At 44.5% G+C, this 16,033-nt stretch overlaps 1 protein-coding gene and 1 long non-coding RNA gene across 2 annotated transcripts in view; one reads left to right on the top strand and one right to left on the bottom strand.

The window, feature by feature from the left end:
* The window catches only part of LOC122160563, a 50,350-nt gene extending 42,713 nt beyond the window's left edge, over window positions 1-7,637 (top strand). The window contains exons 6-7 of the mRNA XM_042819212.1: window positions 4,958-5,058; window positions 6,507-7,637. Of these exons, the coding sequence (XP_042675146.1) occupies window positions 4,958-5,020 (63 nt within the window). The 3' untranslated portion in view covers window positions 5,021-5,058; window positions 6,507-7,637. The remainder of the gene's footprint in view (window positions 1-4,957; window positions 5,059-6,506) is intronic.
* Window positions 7,638-8,592: 955 nt separating this feature from the next.
* Window positions 8,593-15,831, bottom strand: LOC122160564. Its single transcript, XR_006168874.1, has 3 exons — window positions 15,506-15,831; window positions 10,014-10,126; window positions 8,593-9,215 (listed from the first exon to the last, which is right to left on the bottom strand). It is a non-coding gene; the product is annotated as an uncharacterized LOC122160564 (long non-coding RNA).
* Between the last annotated feature and the right edge of the window lie 202 nt (window positions 15,832-16,033).

The following is a 16,033-nucleotide window of genomic DNA, read 5'->3' as shown; positions in this document are numbered from 1 at the left end:
ATCACTGTCGGCTTTCATTTCCCTCTCTAATCTCAGAAAGCCCTTCTGTGGACCTAAAACATAATTTAATGTCACAGTAGCAACTTAGCTTGAGTTTTGCCTCTGCTTCTGAGATGTGAGGTGTGTCTTGTACTGGTCAGAAAGGGGGAAAAACATGTCCATGAGTGAAGCCTTTGGCCATTCGGATTTATCCCGTAGTTTGATGTTTGGCTGTTGTTTTCAAGTCTCTCTGCTGAGAAGGACTCAGCATTGCACAAACATTAGTGAGATGCTTCCTACTGAAAACACCCTATTAGTTCCTCTCTTTATTTCCATGGAATGCTTTTTGTTCTGCTCATTTTATGTGAAGAGATACTGAGGTAAGTCATTGAAGGTCCGTATATGAGAGATGGTAATAATAGTACTTCAGAAACTATGAGCTCTGAGTTTTGTTGCATCCAATGACTCAAGATTTTGCAGTTGGAAAAGAGCTATGGTGATGCTCAGCTTCAGAGCAAATCCATGAGCCTATAACATTCTCCTGGAAACACTTCTGACTCATTTCTAAATCTACTAACGGTGCTCTTCAGACCTGAATAAATGGCATTTAATAAAAAGGAAAGGAAATCAGACCCAAATTCTGCTAGCCAGAGAATAGACATAATGCTTCACCATAGGTTGAGGGGATTGGAACATGCTTCCCAGGGAGCTGATGGAGTCACCATCCATGGAGATGTTCAAGCAAAAGGGTGGGTGTCACATTGAGTGACAAGTTCTAGAGCAGCCACAGACATGGGCTGATGATTGGACTAGATGATCTTACTGGTTTTTTCAACCTTAATGATTCTATGGGTTTGCATCATAGTTGGTAGAGGTCTGAGCAACACTACCCCTCATCAGTTTCAAGCAGCCAAGTCTTCAGCTGGTTTTGCAGAGCTCCAGCACTGCTTGGAAAAACATCCTTTGTCAGCAGAGATCTGCCCACACAGATCTCATGAACATAGAAACATGTACATACAGCCAAGAAGAAGATGTTTCAGGCAGTGAATTCCTACTGCTGATAATTAATGAAAACACAGCTTTCTGTGCATCGCTTCCCTTCCTCACGATGAATAGAAAGAAAGGGTCAAATCCAAAGCTAATGGTTGGTCAGACATCCTGTTTGGCGAGGGTTAAGATCAGGTCTCATGGAGTCAGGAAAGAGAAAGGCCCCAAGTGTCCTCGAAATTTCCATATGACATTTAGGTATCAATGACGGCATTGTTCCGGAGCAAGAGCTCATTTTCTAAGAAAGTCAGCTTGCTCCTTGAGGACTGCTCCCTGCAGCTGAGGATGCCAGGCTGCTCCTTGGCAAGAAGCACGTTAGTTCCTTTAAGAAACGCTCAAATTAAATGTGCTATAAATCAGCATTTCTTTACTCACGTTAAGGTACATCAGCATAATCCCGCCGAAGATACTGACCCAGAAATACTTAATGGTGCCAATGTTTCAAAGGAAAATTTTCCACGTGTAGAATTTTTTAAGGCTTTTTGTGTTTTTGTAGTTTATTTTTCTTTTGAAAAAGATTCAAAAAGTTCACAATCTCTCTCTCTCTCTCTCTTTTTTTTTCCTAAGGAATTATCTGCTAATCTTACCCTGTTACAAAATATATTCATAATCCTCACAGCAGTTACTTAGCAAGTCTTAAACCTGTCATTAAAATACCTTCTCTTGTTACTACAATCAGCAGTCTTAATCCACTGTGAGCCTCTCATTTTTTTTTTTTCTTCTCCCACTTTGTTCCCAAATGGCTTAAACCAAGGTATGACAGGTAACAAACAATCCCCGATCTAATTACTTGGAAGAAACAAATCAAGGGGAGGAGCATGTTTGTGTGGCAAATTCCTGACAGTTTGGAAACCAGAGGCGCTAGGAATGTGCCCGGGGAAAATTTTAAACCCACTCCAAAGCTGTGGCTTTGAGAAGTGTGAATATGTCCCTGGAAGGCATTGATGGGCAGAGGTGATGCCAAAAGAGGGGGCAGCCATGAACAGATCCCAACATGCAGTGCCATCCCTAGGGTAAGGACAAGAGAGTGTGGTCCTGAATGGGAGGATGTGCATGGGCTCGACCCAGCAAAGCATGCAGTGGGCTTTTACCTGGGTGTGTTCAGCAGGTTGGCATCATCCAAATGGCTCCTGGCACCAGATTGCCTGTGAAATCCCAGACTGGACGATGGATGCTTGCAAGGAAAAAGAACAGAAAAAAAGAGCCTGAATTAGAGATGAGCAGAGGAAATGCAGCAGCTTGGCACTATGCAGTGCTGGGAGGGGAAGAAATAAGGAGACATTCAGTCAGTGCTTCAATCAGCCCTGGCACGAAGCACAAGTTACATGTGTCAGACAGCTCCCACTCATTTGAAGCTCAGAGCTTGCTCAATACCTGACTCCAGTCCGAAAGTCCATCTCCAGGGAGGGTATCCATAACTGCTCACTGGGAAGGTTGGAGACCCCAAGGTGTCTTGGGAGCAGCCGGGTAACAGCAGCACCGGTGTGAGATCAACTATTGCCTGTACAAAACCTCTTTGCACAAAGCTGGGATTTTTTAGGGGCATTAAGTACATGAACTTTTCAATCTTAAACAACGCCACAATGGCCACCTTGGGAATAAGGCACTATGATCCTTCTTGGAGATCATGTGTTGAAGTTGTTAATAGGGAGATACTAATGTAATGAAGGAAAGCATTGTGGCTTGGAACAGCTGGGCTTTTCTAACTGCTAGCCTAAATGTGGGTGATTAATGACCAAAATGCATCCTTGCTGAATGGCACTGAGAGCCTTGTCTGGAGGTATTCTGTGATATTTTCTTTTTTCTCATTTTTGTAAGAACATTTTGTAAGAATTTTTGTTGTGAACAAAGATCCGTTGATAAAAGGCTGTAACAGGCAATAATACAGCTCTCATTTTATGTATCTGATGGGTGACAAAGCAGTACTTTGGTACTACTTGGTGTTGTTTTTTTTTTACAGTAGGATCTGAAAATGCTAGAAAAAATACTTTGTGCTTTTGAGACTGAAGCCACTCAAATATCTTAATGAGATTGTTGGAAAATGCTGCTTCATCCAAACCAAAACATCTCACAGTGAAATAGTCCCATTAATAATATTTCCATGGGAAAGTTTTCAGAGATTCTGGGGTCAATTTATATGCAGAGAAAGATCTAAATGAGAACCCTGATCTCAATCTGAAAACAGATGTTTCAATGGCAAAAATAACAAGAAAACTATTTCCATTTCGGTGGAGCGTTTGACTACTTTGGTTCTTGTTCCACACCAGAATGAAAACACATTTCCAATTCTCAGAAACCTTTGTGGTACTTTGGTTCTTGTTCCACACCAGAATGAAAACACATTTCCAGATTTCAAAAACCTCTGTGGAGGTCCTGATCTTTGGCTGCCTTTGACAGAAGCTTCACGGCCTGCTGAAGAAGGTGCTACTGTGGTGGCCCTTGGTTGCCCTTGCCACACCATGGTCACCTGCTCCATGCTTGGACTTTGATGAAATATATACATATTTCCTTTAGACCAGGGAGCATCCATCTGGGAGAGATGCAGTGATCTGGTTAGCATGGGAAGCAGAACAACATTCCCCTCTAAAACGCGCACTGCGGTGATCAAAAGTACAAGTGAAAGCTGAAGCCAAAGGTTAGAAGACTCAGTAAGAGATGTCCTCATTGCCCAGTAACTATTTTCCGTGTCCTTATCGCTCCAAATCATGTTATTGTTCAACACAGAGCAGACAGCATGCAGGTCTGTGGCTCATCCATCAGCAGTGCCTCGGGGACTTGGCTGGCAGGCTGTACCCAGACAGGATGGATGGACAGGTCTTTAACTGGGGCTCCAAATCTCTTCTGAGCAAAACAACTGCTTTTTAGTGTCTTGCCAACACAGTGTGCACAACTCCGTGTCAGCAGTCCATGTGGTGGAAAAGAAAGAACAACATTTTGGCGTCTGTTCTACTCGCTAGGACTTCCCTGCCCACCAGCAACACATGTGCATAATGATTTCCTTCACCAAACAGGTACTGCTCCAACCAGAGCAAGGCTCCCTTGCACTGATCCAACTGTCTTACTTCCAAGCAATTTTTTTTTTTCCTCCTCAGCCAACACGTTGGCTTTTATCATTCAGCAGGCCACGGGACTGTTTTCCCTAACATCCCCTTAAGAAGGATGTATTTTTCAAAACACTGCCATTCCATTCACTAAAAAGGGGTTTTGATGTGGCTACTTCAAATCAAAACCATGAGCTTTCCTCTCCCCACGCCCACCGACTTAAAATCTGCCCCCAACGCCAGTGGTTCAGAACTATCCAAATAAAGTAGTTGCTTTAAGGACTGTTTGCTTTTCCTCTCAGGCTCCTTCTCCCGACGTTATATTGTTTGTGGAAAAAGAGTTCTTTGGGTGGGTCACTTAGTGTCGTGGCTAAGAAGCTGTACTTGATGTCTGGTTCTGTGTAGAAGAAAAACATGTCAGAACAGTCTTGCAAATAGAGTTTTCTTTTTTCCTCCATGTCAGGATGTTACCTTTTTCCCTCCATGAAACAGCTCATTCCCATGAAAAACAGCGTTGCAAGGACACGTGCTGGGTGGCTACAAAACACAGCAAACATAACCCTCCTTTCATAGCAGGAAAACAAATTACTTTCTGAATAAAGCCTCCCATGCAGCTCTGCATGTTAACATTGCTTGAGCACTTACTCCTGAATATCTTTATATTAGGCAAACATGCTTCGTTATTCTTAATTCTGCCTGCCAGATTGCAGCCCCTTAAATTACTGTTACACGGGGTTTTGTCAACGATGTCATCTTCCTCCTCCATCTTCCCCTCCCCAGCTTTTTACTTTAAAGCAGATTCTCTGACCAACCACTCCTCCAACACACTTACACGGAGTGGCATGCACACCGTGAGCCAAAAATGGCATTAATGCATTTTTCTTCTGCAGCTTCGGGATGATGTGGATGTGCGTTGCCCCGGAGAATGCTCTGTTTTCTATTCCTGTGTTTGATACTGTGCAGCTGGGAAGCCACGTTTCACAGGTGGTTGGTGAGCTTATTAGATTATTCATAACTGTTTTTATTTCGTTTCTTTTTTTATTATTATTATTTTAAAGCAATTACAAACATGTGTCTAAGGAGGCCTGCGATGATTAGAAGCACTGTTGACATCTATTTTCCAGTTACCTTTTGCTGTTTTCACTTGGGCTGTACAGAGCCCAGTGCTGGTACCCATACGAGCACAGCTTGCATATCATAGCTTGGAGCCCACAGCAGCCAAAGGAGCTGCAACTGCCTGCTATTCCTGTTGGAAATTATTTGTTTTTAAAATAAGGCATCATTTGTTGAAGGTTTATCAGGGATCATTTGGTGAGAAATTTCTGCTGGGAATAAGCAGCAATCACAGTAATAATTACAATAATGGTGATGAATGTTTTGAGTCGTTTTGTCTGCTGATGATCTGGGAGCAGTGACAAATTCTAGACACAAAGCAATTCATTTGAGGCTGAGTTCCCAATCCATGGTGATCTTGAAACAAGAAGAAGGGTAATAAGCGCCAAAGGATTCACTAATGGAGAGAAGCTGAGCCAATAGATGAGGCCAGACCAGACCCCACTACTGCAAATCAGACTAAACTGCAACGGTGCAACACAGAGCTCTGCAAGCCTCTGCTGGGACTGTCCCAGCCATGTGTGATCCAGACCTCAGCTCTGCATCTTCTCCAGAGGAGGACTCCAGTAGCACCCACGTGGGCTGCTCAGCTTCTGCTTCCCAGAGGACTGACTTTGCTGAGGTGTTGAGTTTTGACTGGCTTGCATTCAAGCTGTATGTCACCCTATCAGATAGGCAGACCCTCAAAAGCTGAGCTGATTTTCTAAGAGGAACTCCTAGCAGCAGAAAGCATGACACTGTTGTAAGTTGTGAATAGGATTTTTGTGATCCTTTTGTTTCAAAAAATAGGATTCATATTTCCTTAAAACTGGACCTTTAAAGGATTTGTGCATGGAATGGAAAGGTTGATATGGCACTTAGGGACACGGTTAGTAGGCATGGTGGGGTGGGTTGATGGTTGAACTGAAAGATTCCGAAGGTCTTTTCCAACTTTAATGATGCTATGAGAAGGAGTACTAAGATTAATATTAGAAAAAGTAGCAGTGACAGGTGGCACCCACAGTGCTGTGGATATAATCCCTTCTTGAACATACAGCCTTGTCGAAAGCAAAGACACAACACTCAGTAGCCTTCAAAATCCCTTGATCTCCTGTCTTCAGCACAGATTGCAGGAGTAAATCCACAAGCCTTGTACGGAGGAGTGCCAAGTTAGCCCTATAGACAGTGCAGACCCTGCCAGCTCAGGCCAGAAATCCCTTTCTTTTCTCCAACTCTTCTGCTGTTAAATAATTCAGTTGCTGAAAAGCTTTGTTTTTAAATGCTCCTGGCTTATTAGTATCCCTCGTGCATCACAGTTTTCTGCATTGTCTCCTTCTCTGCTTTCAGGTCATTTCTTATACACAGGAAACGAGAACAGGATGGCGAAGTTTGCATGAAATATCTCTTCTTGCCTGGGAGAAAACACAGACTGCTGACTCAGGCCATGCTCACAAACACTCCAAACTCTGCAAAATATATAGCCCCAGCACTCCTCCAGCTGCACGCATTCCCACCCTGTCTGCCATGACACATCTGCACAATCAGCCACTTTGAAAGTCACCCATCTTGAAGAGCTGCTCTTCAGAATATCAGAGGGAAACTTACCAACATTTAGGAAGACAGAGGTTGGTTGAGGTTGAGTATGTACAACCAGTGCAAGCCAGAGCTGCAACAGGCGCTGCCTGTGTGGCAAACGTCCCTCTCATCATGTCTGCTGGGTACACATGGAGATTGCCACGAGTGCTGCTCCTCGGTGACCTTTCACTTGCAGGAGGAAATGAACTTCTCTGCTCCATCCTGACATCTGCAAGCAAGCTGAGGCTTATTTGAAACATTTCAGTAAGGATGATCGCATGGGACAGGCAGGGCTGTACTTCCCAGTTTGCCCACAGGTCTCACCTTTAATCACTTTGTGGAGACCAACGTCACATCTGTCTTGTCAGGGAGGGTGGATGAGTAGAGGAGAGGCCAAATTGACTCAGCTATTTTTTCACCCCTTTAAAAGCTCTTCAAATTTGTCCCAATTCCTACTTTCCAAGTGAGAAGCTAGAGCGAAAGCTTCATTAAGTAGCCATGGAAACACCTATGGAAAAGAAGCAACCTCACAGCTAACCTAAAATGGACACAAGGCAACAAATCGGGCTTTAATCAAGGCAATCTGAAATCATTCCAGAATTTCATTTTGCAAACACTGGTCTTCTTGCTCCAAATTTACCCACCTTCCCAGCTGAAGGCCTGTTCCTGCTGGCTCAGGCACTTTTCTGCTTGTGAGTTTGGTGTTCTGAGCTATTTCCCAGAGTGGAGAGGTGGGCTGCGCTCACAGGGCTGTCTGTGATGCTCCACACAGTCAACGGAGGTCACTGACAACATCGCTCTGAAGAATGAACTGAATTTCCTGACAAGGCTGGGATCCAGCAGATTGCATCCAGCCCACCTGCACCCCATCTCACCCATACCATGCCTGGATCTACAACCACTACTGATGCCCTTATAGAAACTGGGAATAAAGTTCCAGTTAGCCTCTCTAAGATCAGACTTTGTTCAACTTGGAGTTACTTTGATCCCACTGGCTGTTGTACCTTCTTTGTCTAGAGGTTCCATCCCACTGCTCTCTCTTCCTTTACTTTTACTGGAGGTGGAGATGCCTTGCTGCTTGGATAGCTAATCAGCCCTGGAAGGCACAGGGCTTTAAATAACAGCAGGCTATGCCACCTGAAGTCTCCCAGGATTAAGATGGGTTTTAATTGTCTAATGTAAGAAATGCATTTGGTTTTTGTGGGTTGGATTCCTGCTGGTGAGGTGAGAAAAGCATCCTTCTGCCAACAGTCTTGCCAGGTTTTATCTCTTTTCCTCCACTTCTGGGTTATTAATGCTAGATCCTTTTTGATTAGCTGAGCTGCTGGTGTGGCTTGTGCTTCCCTTCTCACCTGCACAGATCGCTTTTGCAAATGGTGTGATCTCTTCCTCTGGTGCCACTGCAGAGATCGTTCTGCATGAGCATAATCCCCTCCCAGCTGCACCATGTTGATTTTCCTGGAGCACAATGCTGCTGCTCCAAGGCTTTACTGCGGCCCTGATGGGTTGGTTTGAGCTGCAGGGAGCTGTCAGCGAACTGCATGCTCCTCTCAAGTTTCACTCCTCCATCGCTCTTCTCTTGCAACTTGAGCTCTTTATTTTTCTTGTGCAGGATCTGATGATATCTGGGCACAGTACGGTTCAAGCCGGGGCCTCAGCAAAGTTGCCTCACTTTAGAGAGTTGGGAAAAGATGTGACTCTCCTATTTCACCCAAACTGAGCAGTTGGTGGTAGAAAATACAGGAAAAAAAGCTTTCTCTTCCCTGTTCTCCCCTCCTCCCCATGAGCACTGCTGCTTACCCATATTTTCCCAAGTGCTTTCTCTGCTCTTTTTCATAGAATCAATGAAGCAACTCACTCCTTGGGGTTTATATCCCTTGAGGAAAAGGCAGAGCAGCTTGCAGAACCAAATCCAGCTCTTTGTTCCTTTGTGACCAGCATGGCAAACGGTGGGAAGGGGATTTTGCAGCCCAAACTTTGCAGCCTTTTACATCGCTGCCTGAGCTGACACCTTTCCTTTGAAATGGAGAACGTGGCAGCGGTTTGCATCCAGTATCTTGAGCCTTAATCCAACTTCTGCAAGGGATTCAAGATTTTTGTGGGCAGTTTCTTTTTATTATTATTATTATTATTATTCCTCCCCTGACCCACTTTGCCGCTGCGCTTGGATAAATAATTTCTGCAGAGTAGGAAGTGCAGCCAAAGTAAGTAGCTTAATGTCTTTTCTCGGTAAAAAATCATAAAATTATCAGTCTCGGATTCACTTCAGCAGTAAATTAAAACTATCACAAACAAAAGCTGCACAAAACTGAGTGGTGAGTGCCTTCCTGCGTTACTTATGGTCATGCAATAAAGCTGTGTTTTCAGCCGGGGCACAAAAGTGAAGCTGGTGTGAAATCTGGAAGCGGTTTTCACCCAAGCATCACCCAGTGGCCTCATCCATCTTGTATGATTGATTCGTCCCGTGTTGTCCTTGCGGGCCTGAAAGGAAAACAGTGAGAGGAGATGCCATAGCATGTTATTTTATGACATATCACAGGTTGGAATATCTCAGAGCTTATTCCTTCTTATTGATAGGATGAGAGGGAATGGCTTCTACTTGTGCCAGGAGAGGTTCAGGTTGGATATTAGGAAATATTTCTTATCCAAAAGCGTGGGCAGGTGCTGGAATGGGCTGCCCAGGGAAATGGTTGAGTAATTGCTCATGGAGGTGTTCAAGAAACATTTGGATGTTGTGCTAAGGAATATGGTTTAGTGGGGGAATGCTGGTGGTGGGTTTATTGTTGGGCTGGATGATTTTGGAGTACTTTCCAACCTCGGTGATTCAGAGAAGTGAGCTGGTCCCAGGAACACCTCTATGAATACAGCCCTCAGTGGGCTTTGCCCACTCCGCAGGAGGAGTGATAGGCTCCTCATCAAGCACACAGCATATCTTCCTCCACAGCTAAATGATTGAGCATATTCTTACCTAAGGACTTTGTGAAGAGAAAACCAATTGGATCCTGCCATGTCTACGGCTCCTCTGAGCACCCTCATCAAGCTTTGAGCATCCCTGTTCATTGCAGGGCAATTGGATCAGATGGCCTTTGAAGGTCCCTTCCAACTCAAACAATTATGCAAAGGATGAAGTACAGAGGCACTCAGTACCCTCCTTCCCCTTATGGCCCTTTCCTTGCTCTTTTCCATTTAGTCCTCAGGTGGTGGTGTTACAAGGTTAGGTTTTTTTCCCTTTTGAATGCCAGAAATGGTCACCAGATACTCTCATCCCCTGACGGTTACCTGATCGTTTCTGCACACACTGCCAGGAGGTTCCTATCTGTAGATCTTAAGAAGCCCAAAGTTATGCCTTTCTGTGCTGGCTCCAGACAATCAGGTAAAGTTTTGTCCATGCCCTAAGGACACATAATAAAATAAAATAAAAACAGAGAAATTCAGATAAACTGGAAAAGAAACATAACCTCAAACTCATTTTTGGTTAATATGAACGGAGCTGACATTATCACTTATCATTAAATTTCATCTGATTCTCTGTGCTGTCCCACCTTGTCTGTACGGCACTAACAACAATTACAGCATTTTTTAGCACCTTAAGCCAATCTGGAAAGGAAATTTCATTTCTTCTCAACCACACTTGTGGTTTAAAAGTTCTCCATAACGGAAAAGGCTGTGAAGCACTTACTCGTCTGCCCCAATAAAAGTCTTTCTGAGGATGAAAGGCTTCATGTTTTCCAATATTCACCAGAGCAACCAGCTAGAATTTCACACAAAATTTTAATTCATCATATATATATTTAAATCCTGGAGACCTGATCTGGATAGGATGGTATATCTATCATATATTACGTGTACTGATCAACAATCACACAGATCTTGATGGAGATTATTTTGCACTCAGCAATTTCCTGCAGCCACATATTGATGTGTCGACATGTGGATACACTGATACACTGCACATCTCCTCAAGACTCAGCCACCCACTATCCTGGTGCTGCCAGTGTGCCAGCAGAGATCAACAACCTGAGAGACCTTCCACATCCTCCTGAATGTGTGGGAGACACAGAGGCTCACAGAACCTCCTCTATCCATAGGGTTTTGCACTATCTCCATGGAGTCCATTGCATTTTGGCTCTCTGGGAATGGAGTTTGCAGTCCCTGGATGCAGGTAATGCCTGGCAGCAGCAGGCAGGTGCACCACATAGCAGGCTGCACTCCTCCTCCTTCCCACGGTTGCATGCTCACTGCTCCATTGGCACAGATTTATTTCCATGATCGATTTGTAGGAAGAAAAGAGCCAGATAAGAAATATGTTTTTAATAGTAATGTCACCAGTGAATGCTGAGGATCTTGATATCAGCCATTAAGTAAAAGCAGGGGTGGAATGAGCATCATTTGTCTGTTGCCAGCTTCTCCCAACTGGCTTTCATTTAGACAAGGAAAAAAAATATCTCATCACTGCTATCCAGGTAACAGTGAAATATATTTGTTGTCAGCAACAGGTCAGAATGCAGAGATACATTATCCTCAGCAAACTGACTTTCTGAGCTAAACGCTGGATCCTTTTCCTCAATTATTCACATATGTTTTCTGGTTTAATAATAACCCACGTGCTGTCCTCTAAAGAAAGCTTGCAATGTGCTGTCTGCATGATGTCCAACCAGAACCCGTGCATCTGCTCGGCCATTTCTTCACAGTTCCACAAGTTCCACAAGTGCTGAGCCACAGAAGTGACATCAAGAAAAGTATCAGGATAGAGTGCATCAAGTTAAAGTATAAAAATAAAATTACCCACCACAAGATTGCAAGGAAAGCTTTAATGTCACAGCTTTGGCAGAGAGACTTGAATAAGAACCTAAGCAGCATGCTGGTCACAGTATAATAGCTAACTGATGTTCTCCCCCTGCACAAAGGCACTCCATCATTCAGCATGTTTAGAGGTGTCTGCCACTATGTTGTAGCACAACACACTGCATTCCACTGCAGAATAACATGTATGTAGCCCTATATGATGAATGGTCACACTTGCTGCTTAGCAAGTGCTCGGTGGCTTTGATGTACAGTTTTGTTTGGTGCGTGACATGTGACAGCAGCGTTGCCCCAGTAAACAAGTGTGTGCTCTGGTCCGAACATACACATTGCTTCTGTTACACGGCAGAGCTGCATGGCAGATGTCTGTCCTTCCCTCTTGTTCTCTTTCTTCCTTCCAGCATTTGCCTCGGCCCTTCTGCAAAGCAGATTACTTTCCTGCCCACGTAGGCCTGGACCGTTTTTCTATCAGTGTGGCTGATACATTTTCTTACCCCTTGAATTCAGTGTGGGTGCAAGAGGTTGTTCACCTTCAGAACAGCAAAGGTAAAAGCAAAACAGCAAGCACATGAGCTGAGCTGGGGTGATGATCCTTTGTATGCTGCTGTGGGGTTACCATGCAAACAGCAATCAGAGCCATGGGCAGCTCCTACAGCTGATCAATAGTATCATAGAATCACAGAATCATTATGGTAAAAAAGACCTGTGAGGCCACCCAGTCCAACCCCAACCCACCCACCCATGCACGCTGTCCACGTCCCTCAGTGCCACATCCCCATGGTTCTGGAACACCTCCAGGGATGGTGAAGGGGTAAATCTCCTGCTCACATCATCATTCATGTCTTGTTTCCTGGCAGCAGAGAGGTGCCAGCTCAGGAGACATCACTGTGATGGGTGACACTGTGCTCAGGGCATTGCAAAGCCTCACATCAGGCTATGGATCCAGGACCTGGGCTGCTCTCCAGTGGGGGTTTTATGTTTCTGATAGAAAAAACAAACGCTTCGAAAAAACAGATGGTGTTCATGTAACCAAATCCTGCGTCCTCTGTGGAAAAAGTTCAGTGGGAGATTTCTGACCAGCATCAAACACTCTGCCAGCCATGATAGCTCAGTGATCCCCCAGAAATGAAAGACTAAGGAGTTCCGGGTTCCCCTCCTCCCGTGCATCCCCTCTTGGTGGTGCTGGGCAGCCCTGCATTGAGTCCTGGCTCTCCAGGGATCACATTCAAGTGTAGCACAGTAAAGCCTCATATGATTTCCATATGTCCCTCTGCCTGAATATTTCGTAACTGATTCACATTGAAAAAAAAAAAAAAGAAAAAAAAAAAATAACTTATGAACACATTATCCTGACAGGAACAATTCTTGAAGTAGTGGGACATACGATGGCAGAGACTTTGAAAGGAGGTTGTTATTATCCAGTAGCATTTTTCACTGGTTGTCTACGAAATTTACGTCAATGAGTCACATCCTTTGAAGAGAAAGAATAAGAAGTGCCCTGCAGGACAGGTGAGCTCCTCCCTGAGCCTCCCCATGGCTATTTAGCTATGTGCAGCCCTGCCAGCAAGGCGATTAGCTGAACAAGCCACAAATCCAGATGCATGGGATGGGAAAGAAAATGATCCAAACTTCAACATATGGGTTTTGCTACAGCTGCGGCCGCAAGTGCTGACTCCTTTGCTGGAGGATGCAGAGCGGCCAGATGGAAAGAAAACCAGCCCCACTGCCTCTGCCATGACAGCACAGCTCTGGGGTGATGTGGCTCTTGTGAGATTCTAGGATTGTGCATGGGATGCAAAAGCCCCGGTCACAACCTCCACGCTGACTATTTTATGGCCCCATATCAAACATAACATGGATTTCTTCTGGATGTTCCACTCCTGGCTGGATGTATTAATGTGGGTTCATTCAACCCCTCCCGAGGTGTTCTTCCTGAGAAAAACAGACAGTTACCCTTTGCACCTGACTTCAAATTGCCTTTCCAAAGCATAATATTTCAAAGGCGCCCAGTCCTGTAGCGCCCAGTCTGGAATCATCCCCAGATGGCAGCCCTGGCATTATATTTAATATCAGAACAGGGCCACAGCTGAACGACAGAACCGGCCCCAAACCCCCTATGACCACCCTAGAAGGACAGACAGGTCCCAGGAGCTCACAGAATCACAGGGGTTGGAAGGGACCTCAAGAGAACATTGAGTCCAACCCCTCTGCTAAAGCAGGTACCCTACAACAGGTTGCACAGGTAGGCGTCTAGCCAGGTCTTGAATATTTCCATAGAAGGAGACTTCACCACCTCACTGTGCAACCTGTTCCAGTGCTCTATCATTCTTATTGTATAGAAGTCTATCTGTATGTCCTGCAGATGTCTTGGCTTCCCACAAAGAGTGTTGAAGTGAATCCATGAGAAAAGCCGCTCTGTACATCTCTGTATTTGCTTCCCACCTCATGGAAGTTCATCCCTTCCTTTAAACTAGGAATGAGAAAGATGACTAAAGCTAATGGAACAATAATACTGCATTAACTGCATCTGAGAGTGGCTGGGGAGACGGTGTGTTTTCAGTGTGAAGGCTTGTTCAGCTTCTTGTGAATTTGTAGTAAATCAGCACTTCATAATAAGAACAAATGTTCCCTTCTCGCTTTAAAATTACTATGGTTAGAAGCTTGTAATGTGTAGTTTTCATGCAGGGGTTACATGATGGGAACTTAAATCTGTTGCATTTTCATCTGTAATTTAAAACGTGTCATTTTGATCGATGAATTAGTAAAGGAACCCAGGATAATTTTGAAACTACGAGCTTAGTCAAGTTGCCTGACCTTGCAAATAACCTTTTCAGTTTCAAGGCCTTTAATAGCTTAACTATTAGCTAATCTCCTGGGAAACATTTTTCCCTGGGCAAAACTAGAATGGAAATATAACACCAGTAATAAGGTTTCCATCTTTCTTCTATCTTGATCTTTTTAATTAATTGCCACTCAGTAAAAACACAGACTGGGAGGCAGGGGATACAAACCCTTGCAAGGGGAGGGCAGGAATTAACTACAGACCGTTTCCATCCTTTACCTGCCCTTCTTGCATAGATTCCTTAGGTGCTGAAATATATTAGCAATCGTTAAGGTCTAATTTCTGCTTGAGTGCTTGACACTTTGGGCTGAAAGCTGTGAAATAGATCACTTTGTCATGGAGAAAGAAAAGCCACTCAGTGCTTAAAAGGAACAAATATACAAAAGCCCTGAATGCTTTGCAGAGCACCACAACCAGCCCCTGAGAGCTTTTGTGTTGCAGACCTTTTGGAGCTTGTTCTTAGGTTTTCTGGATTGCTCCTGGGGAAGGGCAATGGCTTTTCCAAGGGCGAGCAGGAATTGCAAATATTTGGTTTGTCATAAGCAAAGCAAAAGGTGAAGAGGACCAGATGGAAGTTCACTACCCAGTTGACATGTGGATTGACATTTAGTCCAAAAAAGGCCTTGAGTTCCTGCGCATCTTTTTTAGTTTACTTTTCCAAAGTTTCTGGTAGCATTGTATCTGGCCTTCTAAAACAAGTTCTGTGTTGAATAGGTGGTTTTCCCTATCTCCTTACCTAGTAGATGAAAAGCTTATTGCTTATTGTAGGTGCACCCTTTCTCATGCTATTTGTGGAAAAAAGAAAATCCATTTTCCAGGCTCCATGGTGACCACTTGCCATTACTATCTGCCAGGCCAGGTTGATCCCCCTCCCAATTGGGGTAGGGCCAGCAGCGTGCCAGGCACCCAGCAGGACCTGGGTTGTGCTTCTACTGCTACTCATTTCACTCTGTTTCACACTATCAACCTTATTAACTTCTGCTATTCCAGTGATAAGAAACCAGATTCATGGAACTGAAAGGAAAGGTCCTTTCAAACATGAATGTTTCTGTTTTTTGGGGGGGAAAAAGTGCTTTTAGTTATTTATTTATTTGCGAGGGAAGAGTACAGTGAAACTCTCACTTACCCACAAGCACCTTTTGTTGGGATGAAGATCATCCACCACTCAGCTGAAGGCACAGTTGGCGTAGCAATAATGTGGTTCCTGGATGGAGTCATGGAGTTTTGGTGTGCAGATCCATGGAGGTTCCCCACAAGCTTATCTGTAGCTCCTACAATTTATTCAGCAGTTCTGTGCTTCAAGCTTTTTGGCTATGTGAGGGAAGGTAAGCCCTATCTCTGCACTAGCATCTGCTCTGGCACCATCCGTCTGCACTACTGATCTGCAAACATCTCCTTCTCCGTTGAGAATGTGCAGATCCAAGCTGTGTGTGATTGACTGCATGCAGAGTCCTGCTCTGCAGGCTCTGTTTTGAGTGAAAATGAGCTTCGTCCTTGCTCGGTGACTGGTGCTGCTTGGTGACCTTTGAACCAGCACTTAAGCCCCCGGAGCACAGAAATTAGACCTCAGTCTGGAAGGACCTCTGCTCCAACAGATGACCTGTTATTTTATCTTGAACAACGGCAGCCGGAGGAGCGTTGGCACATGGCTTTT

The sequence above is a fragment of the Centrocercus urophasianus genome, unplaced genomic scaffold, assembly GCF_019232065.1.
Source record: "Centrocercus urophasianus isolate 14NV4802_14NV808 unplaced genomic scaffold, USGS_Curo_1.0 seq_18, whole genome shotgun sequence".
Classification (NCBI taxonomy): Eukaryota; Metazoa; Chordata; class Aves; order Galliformes; family Phasianidae; genus Centrocercus; species Centrocercus urophasianus.
The sequence above is the reverse complement of the archived record's forward strand: the minus strand, read 5'-3'. Positions and strand labels throughout refer to the sequence as shown.